This window comes from Gopherus evgoodei, chromosome 1, assembly GCF_007399415.2.
Source record: "Gopherus evgoodei ecotype Sinaloan lineage chromosome 1, rGopEvg1_v1.p, whole genome shotgun sequence".
Classification (NCBI taxonomy): domain Eukaryota; kingdom Metazoa; phylum Chordata; order Testudines; family Testudinidae; genus Gopherus; species Gopherus evgoodei.
In genome coordinates, this window is record NC_044322.1 from 1,458,765 (window position 1) to 1,468,152 (window position 9,388).

General features: G+C 46.2%; 1 protein-coding gene across 1 annotated transcript; it reads right to left on the minus strand.

Annotated features, from left to right (window-relative positions):
* Window positions 1–2,058: 2,058 nt before the first annotated feature.
* LOC115648206 (olfactory receptor 52E2-like) lies at window positions 2,059–3,000 on the minus strand. Its single transcript, XM_030555470.1, has one exon. It carries the CDS (start codon window positions 2,998–3,000, stop codon window positions 2,059–2,061), a length of 942 nt encoding a protein of 313 aa, XP_030411330.1.
* Window positions 3,001–9,388: the final 6,388 nt, after the last annotated feature.

Consider the following 9,388-nt stretch of genomic DNA (forward strand, 5'->3'; position numbering starts at 1 on the left):
GCGGTGGGCAAAAGGCCATGGAAAAAGGAGAGTGGAGGAGAGGAGGGACTCAGTGAAGGATTCAGCAAGAAGCAAAGGGGTCCTCAGCGGAGAGGCAGAGCAGGGACAAGAAAAGGTGCCATGTGGGTGGGGCCATGCGGAAAAAGCAGGAGGGGACATCGGGGGTGGAGCGCAGGCCAGGACACCACAGCCCAGGTGTTTCCCTCTCTTGAAGACAGGTTGGGGGCTGTACAGCCTAGGGAGGTTTAGCCTCCCCTGGCCTATTATACTTGCTGCTTACGTGAGCCACTTCCTACCAGCTCCCTGAAAATGTCCCAAGGGCTCTGTAAAGCAGCCTGAAGGGTGTCTGCTCACCCCACAGGAACTCAGATTGACAAAGGATTCCTGCCCAGACTAGGAAAGCATCCAGTGTGTGAAAGAAACGTATTGAAACATCTCTGAGGGTGAGGATCTTACCTGTATCCAGTTTCTGACTGTATTAGATATAGACTTGTGTGTTTTATTTTATTTTACTTGGTAATTCACTTTGTTCTGTCTGTTACTACTGTCTGTTACTACTTGAAGCCACTTAAATCCTACTTTCTCTCTTTAATAAAATTTCTTTTTACTTATTAATTAACCCAGAGTAGGTATTAATTCCTGGGGGGGGAGGGGAATTTCTCTCTATCAGTGTTATAGAGGGCAAAAAACTTGAGTTTACCCTTTATAAGCTTTATACAGGGTAAAATGAATTTATTTGGATTTAGTCCCCATTGGGAATTGGGCATCTGAATGTTATGGACAAGAACACTTCTGTTAGCTGCTTTCAGGTTAAGCCAGCAGCTGTGGGGCAAGTAATTCAGACTGTGAATTGGAGTCTGTGTTGGAGCAGGCGAGTGTGTCTGGCTCAACAAGACAGGATGCTGGAGTCCTGAGCTGCCATGTCAGGAAATCAGGGACAGAATTAGTCTTGGCACATGAATTAGCAGCTTCCAAGGGGGGTTCTATGATCTAACCCTCACAAGAACAATGAACAAAAAAATGGGAAAGATTCACGAAAATAAGACACCCCGCTCTGTGGGCACAGGGACATCACAAAGAGGCCTCTCTGGGACGCAAGGGAAGTTCATAGTCTGTTCTACTCCAAAATCAGTCTCACAAAGCAATGTTATTTTTACTCAAAGGTGCTGTAGTAATTAAACACCGCAGTCCAGTTCTCAAAAACACACAGTTTCACAACTCTCACCAATAAGCTTTAGTAGAATATCCTCTATTCCTACAGCAGTTTTCCTGTATAAGGACTTTCCAGTTGAAACATTAGGTTTATCCTCCAGGTTTTGTGATGGATTCAATGTAGAAAAATCAAGTATATTTTCCTCATCAAATTTCTGTACATATGACAAAGAACTTCAGCATTGCTGATTCTTTCTTTTTCTCTTTGGTTCTCTGAAAGTGTAGCTTCTGTTTGTAAAACTGAAAAGAACCATGGCTGCACAGAGACTAATGGAAAACTACTTTGCCTCAAAATGCTATAATATCTTATGGTAGTCTCAGGGCAGGTCTATACTCAGCTGTGATCAATGCTCTGAGATCCATCCACCAGTGGTCGATTTAGCGGGTCTAGTAAAGAGATGAGTAAGATAAGTCAATGGGAGATTTTCTCCTGTCAACCACCCAGCCCCGTCCCACAGTGTAGACCCCGCAGTTACTTGACGTAAGGCACATCGACTCCAGCTACCTTATTCACGTAGCTGGAGTTGCGTAGAGTAGGTTCACTTACCATGCTAGTGTAGACATACTCGTAGAGTCACAGAAAGGCTGAGTAACAGGGTGTGTGGGGATGGAGGCTGATTGATGACAGTTAAAGAGGTCAAGTGATGCTCAGAGAGATGTAACTCAGCAAGGGAAAGAGCCGTGCTGAGTTATGGAGTGATAAGATATTGTGTGGGAGGAAATTTGCATACTGTGAACTTCTACAATGCTGAGCTCAACCACAATGAGACAGGGCACCCTTGATTAATGAGGAGATATGTTTTCCCCCTCTTGTAACACAGGTTTCAAGTCAGTGGCCTCAGGCGATCACCTTCTGCAGCAGATGTATTTGCCCACTTTGTCACGAAGCTCTTTGGTTCTGATCCCATAAATGATCGGGTTGAGCATGGGAGGGATGAGGAGATAGAGGTCAGACAAGATGACCTGAACATGGGGAGCGATGCCTTGACCAAACCGGTATGTGAGATTGGAGAAGATGCTAGGGGCGTAATATGTCAGCATCAAACAAATGTGGGTTGTGCAAGTGTTGAGAGCTTTCTGGTGGGCATTCTTAGAGGAGATTCTGAGGACGGCCCTGATGATCTGACCGTAGGACAGGGCAATGAGCGTCAGGTCAAACCCCATAACTACAAATCCTAGCACCAAGCTATATATTCTGTTTACTGTAATGTCCCCACACACCATCTTGAACACAGCTATGTGCTCGCATTGCGTGTGGGGGATAATGCGGTTGGCACAGAATGGCTGCCTGCTCAGGAGCAGGAGTAGAGGCAGAATGAAGAGAACAGCTCTTATCAAACCTACAAGCTCGAGCTTAGCTATTAGTGCATTGCTGAGGACGGTGGCATATCTCAGAGGGATACATATGGCAACGTAGCGATCGAAGGCCATTGTCACGAGGGTGGCTGAGTGCATAACAGAAACTATGTGAAGGAAGAACATCTGGGTGAGGCAGGCAGCCATAGTAATGCCTTTCAAATTGAACCAGAATATGCCCAGTGCCTTTGGCATGACGAAGGTAGGTGTGGCGATGTCTGTGAGCGCCAGCATGCAGAGCAGCAGGTACATCGGCTTGTGCAGGGTCTGCTCCTTACCTACAACACACAGAAGTGTGAAATTTCCCAACAGGTTGATAATGTAGAACATAGAGAAAGGGATGGAAATCCAGATGTGGGCAGCCTCCAGGCCGGGGATTCCCATTAGGATGAATGTTGAAGGGTCAGAGGGGGTGAAGTTGAAAGCTGCCATGAGACGGTTGATGCGTCAATATGACTCAGAAATGCTCAAAGTGCCTGTAAAGGGAGAGAAGCACAGCGAAGGAGTTACATGCTTTATAACAAATAGTACAGTAAATATTTTATAGCTATTCATATTCTAGGAGTCTTCTTGAGTGGGGAGTGAAAAAGCACCAACAGTGTCACTACCTGCTTTAAATAACTTTAGTATATGTCAGGAACTCTTTGTTTCAAAACTCATTTTCAAGACTAGTTTGTGGGAAAATAACAAATGGAGTCCAGAGTTCTTCGTCCTGGTCACATACAGGAAAAGATAGGGGAGGAAGTGAGGTAGCTGAGACCTCATGGTGCAGCCTGCTGTGAATGGTGAGCTGCACTGTCAAGGAGAGAGTACCATATTTTAACATTAAAAAATAGGACACTGCATGGAGAGGAAGGGTAGCCCCACCCTGCCACCATTCACTCCCTCCAACTGCCCCCCACAGAAACCCCAACCCATCCAATCCCCTTGTCCCCTGATCAGCTCCTCTTGGGACCCCTGCTCCTAAGTGACCCCCAGAACCCCATCCCATATCTAAGCGCTGCAGCTCCTTGTCCCCTGATTGCCCCCTCCCGGGACTCCAGCCTCTAACTGCCCCTTGGGACTCCACCCCCTATCTAAACCTCCCTTCTCCTTGTCTCTGTCTGCCCGTACTGAAACCTACCCCAACTTGCCCCATAGGACCCCACCCCTTACCCATCCCCTGACAAACCCCTGGGACTCTGATGCCTATCCAACCGCTGTCTGTCCCTGACTTCCCCCCCGAACCTCTGACCCACCTGCCCACCCGAACCTCCACTTCATCCAACCCCCCCTGCTCCCTGTCCCTTGACTGCCCCCCTGGAACCTCTTACCCCTTCTCTAACCCTCCAACTCCCTTACCGTGCTGTGCGGAGCCAGACATGCTGCTGCATACATGCTGCCATGCTCCCCTGCGGAGCCACAACCCTCCCCCTCTCCCCAGCACCTGCCTTCCAGATTTGAACACCTCAAAATTCAGGAGTGCTCAAGCTCAGTTTGGGCAGCTGTTACTTCATTTCTCCCCAATCAAATAAACTGATCCACCATAATAACTCTAGCTCAGGAACAAATCCATGCAACAAACCTCGATGCCAACTCTGCCCACATATCTACACCAGCGACACCATCACAGGACCTAACCAGATCAGCCACACCATCACTGGTTCATTCACCTGCACATCCACCAATGTAATATACGCCATCATATGCCAGCAATGCCCCTCTGCTATGTACATCGGCCAAACTGGACAGTCTCTACGGAAAAGGATAAATGGACACAAATCAGATATTAGGAATGGCAATATACAAAAACCTGTAGGAGAGCACTTCAACCTCCCTGGCCACACTATAGCAGACCTTAAGGTGGCCATCCTGCAGCAAAAAAACTTCAGGACCAGACTTCAAAGAGAAACTGCTGAGCTTCAGTTCATCTGCAAATTTGACACCATCAGCTCAGGATTGAACAAAGACTGTGAATGGCTTGCCAACTACAGAACCAGTTTCTCCTCTCTTGGTTTTCACACCTCAACTGCTAGAACAGGGCCTCATCCTCCCTGATTGAACTGACCTCGTTATCTCTAGCTTGCTTGCTAGCATATATATACCTGCCCCTGGATATTTCCACCACATGCATCTGAGGAAACGGGTATTCACCCACGAAAGCTCATGCTCCAAAATGTCTGTTAGTCTATAAGGTGCCACAGGATTCTTTGCTGCTTTTACAGATCCAGACTAACATGGCTACCCCTCTGATACTTGCTGTAGAAAAAATAGGATAAAATTGAGCAAGTAATGCTTCTCAGTGGTTATTAGTACTGGAATTGCTATTTTCAACAGCCATTGCCTTTTGTCTGTTTGTTTGTTTAAAAGGAAGACAGTGATATTGCATTGGCAAATTCCCCATAGAAAGAAAGAGTGGAACAAAAGAATAATAAAGGCACCTCAACTTTTCCTCATTTATGGAGAACAGTCTAATAATATGTATCCAGATATTCTCCAATCACGCAAGCTGAAAATTGTTCCACTTTACTGCAGCTCTGTAATGGTATGGGAATCAATCCTGTCTGTGTTCTGGGCACATCCAAAATTCCTGCTGAATGACCTGCCCTGGGAGCGAGTTACCAGTGACCCAGGGTTGTGGCAGAAGGAGGATGCAGGTGCGGGGGGAGAGCCCAGGACTGGGGCAGCGGAAGGTGTGGGGGGGTGGAGAGCCCAGGTCTGCGGTGACAGGGGAGTGCGGCGAGGAGGTCAGGGTTAGGATGGGGGGCAGCCAATTTTTTTTTTGCTTGGGGTGGCAGGAAAGCTAGAGCTGGCCCTGGTGACATGCCCTTGTAAAATTATAGCATCCATTATGTATAGGCTGTCTGAAGCATTCTCAGGGAGGCTCATCTGGTGGAAGATAAGTTTCCATTGTTTCCTCCAATGGCTCATTGCCCTGAATAGGTCCTTCCCAACCAGTTATCTAAATTGAAATCATCCTGCCTAGTGGGCGTTACCCAGGTATAACTACATTTGAAATACAGATAAGTAGTCCATATTCATAACTGCAGACAAAAATCATATGTGTATACAAATCAGATAATAATATTCAGAAAGTCATAACTTTTCCAATGACATCTTACATGACCTGTCATGCATAAAATATATCATAATTATGCTATTTTCATATAATAATAATTTCTCTATGATCAATACTGGGTACATTGTCACAAATATCTATGGTTATTTCTACCAGTGAAATGCCTGAAGTAACATAACAACAACAATTGGGAACAAAACTGAGTAAAGGTTGTGTCACCCAGGATGCAGTTCTGTGGCTTATCAGGGCAAAGAGACCCTGAAATCCCCAAACACACTCTGTACCAGGAAAGATCCCAAAGCTGGCCTTGGATCAACAATCCTACAGAAAAAAATTATTTCAGCAGCACTGTCCACCTGCCCGTCTACATGCCGCTCTGTGAACCTGTGACATTCCCCTCTGGTGTTATCTGGACCAATGATCTGCTAGGTCACAGCAGTCCTTCACACTCAGAGCCAGACTGACCCTGCTCTGCTGTGAGAACCCCAACTCCTGGGCTGTTCATGCACAGCCTCTACCATGTTAGCTGCTGCTTGGATTGTGTGACTGAATGACACTAGCCAATATCAACAGTCCCAGACACAACCCTAGGAACCTCCGTCTTGCAGTGTGCAGTTATGCCCGCTGGATGCTGGAAGTTTAGATGAGTTTATCAGTTTAACAAAGAAATTGATATGCACCAAGTCTATTATCCCAAGGGGAGTCTCTTACATGCTTCAAACCAAACATACTGCTTCAGATTGAATAAACAGCACATTTTTTATCTACAAAGAGAGATGTTAAGTGATATTTAGTGATAGGCAAAAAGTCAGAGTGGTTACCAAAATAAAATAAAATATAAAAATGCAGTATAAACTCTCAACCCTATTCCACTGGGCAACATTGAGATGAAGCAGTTTTTCTCACCTCACAGGATATAGCAGTCCTTAATATACAGGTTTCTACCTTAAACCTGGACCAATCTCTCTGTTGGAGTCTTGCATTCTTCTCAATGTCTTCCTTGCTTGCAGCGAAGGTGGTGGCCAGAGATGGGCTCAGTATGTGTCCGCTCTGTCTGTTTTACACCCTCTGTCCATGTGTTTGGGGAGCACACGTCCAGGCATGTCTGGGGGTGTCATAACCTTAATCCCAGATTTGGACCTTAGCGTCCAAAATATGGGGGTTAGCATGAAAACCTCCAAGCTTAGTTACCAGCTTGGACCTGGTACTTGCTGCCACCACCCAAAAAATTAGAGTGTTTTGGGGCACTCTGGTCCCCCTGAAAACCCTTCCCTGGGGACCCCAAGACCCAAATCCCTTGAGTCTCACAACAAAGGGAAATAATCCTTTTTCCCTTCCCCCCTCCAGGTGCTCCTGGAGAGATACACAGACACAAGCTCTGTGAATCCAAACAGAGTGACTCCCCCTCTCCGTTCCCAGTCCTGGAAACAAAAAGTACTTTCCTATTCCCCCAGAGGGAATGCAAAATCAGGCTAGCAAATTCAACACACACACAGATCTCCCCCCTGATTTCTTCCTCCCACCAATTCCCTGGTGAGTACAGACTCAATTTTCCTGAAATTTCCCAGTAAAGAAAACTTCAACAGGTCTTAAAAGAAAGCTTCATATAAAAAGAAAGAAAAATACATACAAATGGTCTCTCTGTATTAAGGTGATGAAATACAGGGTTAATTGCTTAAAAGAATATTGAATAAACAGCCTTATTCAAAAAGAATACAAATCAAAGCACTCCAGCACTTATATTCATGCAAATACCAAAGAAAAGAAACCATATAACTTACTATCTGATCTCTTTGTCCTTACACTTAGAAACAGAAGACTAGAAAGTAGAAACTACTCCAAAGCTCAGAGAAAGCAGGCAGGCAGAAAACAAAGACTCAGACACAAACTTCCCTCCACCCAGAGTTGAAAAAATCCGGTTTCCTGATTGGTCCTCTGGTCAGGTGCTTCAGGTGAAAGAGACATTAACCCTTAGCTATCTGTTTATGACAGGGTGGCATTGCTGAGTTTCTCCAAGCAAGGTTGAGCAAATCACTTTATGGGATGTCATGCAGGTGAGTCAGTGTACTGTAGCTCCCTTGCTGGACAATGGGTGTTGATGTGTTGTTTGACACCCTGCCTGAGTGTTTGTTACTTTCCCTGCTGTTGCCTCTGGCTGGGGGCTAATATCTGGCTGATTCCCCAACTTACAGCATATTTTAGTGGCCACCATATAACAGAATTCTCATAATTCTATATACATTTATGATACATATATGGATAGAGACATGACTTTCAGCAGATCATGATGTTTCTCTTGATACCTTACAAGGCCTGCTTTATATGTAAGATCTTGACTATCTGAAAATGAGGAATATGGGAGGATAGAATGTCACAGCACCCACAAAGCCTCAGTGCTACTCGCCTATCATTGCACATCCCCTGCCTGCCTCCACAACTCTCAGCAGTGCCCAGTTCTCTGTGCATACCCCCTACCTGTCCCCACAGCCTCCTGCACTGCCAGCCTGCCTCTGTACACTCCTCTTCCTTCCACACAACCCCTGGTGCTGGTCACCTGTCCATAGAGATCCCCCACCCCCAGAACTTCCACCCTGCCACACAGTGATACCCCTCACCCAGGACCAAAACCAGGTGCCACACACCACAGAAACAGCTCACAGGTACACCTCTTCAGTCTAGGATAAACTCATTGTCTGCCTGCTCCGGGGAAAAGGGGGAGATGAGACTGAACTGCCTTTCTGGGGGCAAAGGGAACCCTGGCTGCAGCTCAGCCTGTGCAGGGAAGGAGAGATGGACAGACCCAGCAGGAGGGGGAGAGGAGGTGGGATTAAAAGAAGCCAGTGTGAGCAACTCTTCCTCAAAAAGACACAAAGCTTTAACGTATTGCGGCCAGTTAGAAACCCAGACACCCCTTCCTGAGGCTGCTTTTCTGTGTTGGCAATTGCTGATGTTGCCACAAAACTGTAGTGGGCTTTCCCATGGAAGGAAGTATGGTCCAGGTGGAGGATGGTGTCCGAGACCATCTGCCAGACTAGGGGTAGGCTACCTAAGGCACAGGTGCCGAAGGCGGCATGGGAGGTGATTTTCAGTGGTACTCACACTGTGACACCTGGGTCCTGGCCTCCGTTCCAGGGGGCTCTGCATTTTAATTTTACTTTAAATGATGCTTCTTAAACATTTTATTTACTTTACATACAACAATAGTTTAGTTATATATTATAAACTTATAGAAAGACACCTTCTTAAAATGTTAAAATGTATGACTGGCACGCAAAACCTTAAATCAGAGTGAATAAATGAAGACTCAATACAACATTTCTGAAAGGCTGCCGACCCCTGTGCTAGAGTGTGGCCACTTTCCATTGCAGTCTCAGACACCTCCCGGACCCAAGAGGCCTCATGACACCTCTTTGCTCTGTGCATCAGGGAGGACGTTCATTCCCCATGTTGCATAGTTTCAGAACTCTGTGCCACTGTGATCTGAATACTGCATGTCCCGCAGTCCTGCCCACACCCACCGCACAGATTGTGTGTTCCTGGACCTCCCCAGGTAACATTTGCAACACAACCTCTAATGATTCTCATCCTCTCCAGAAACGGAGATGAAGGGTCTCTCTCCCTTTGCCCTCTCGTTAAAAAAAATGGCTATCCTAATTGTTTTGAAGCTTTAAATCTGTGAATTTGAGATTTAAGCAACTCTCCCGTCAGTTCTCCTTGGGTCCAAAGAAGCTCACGCATCCTTAGAGGCCACAGAGCGACTCC

Coding starts and splice junctions, on each gene's coding strand:
- LOC115648206 (XM_030555470.1), bottom strand. CDS start 3,000: ATGGCAGCTTTCAACTTCACCCCCTCTGACCCTTCAACATTCATCCTA.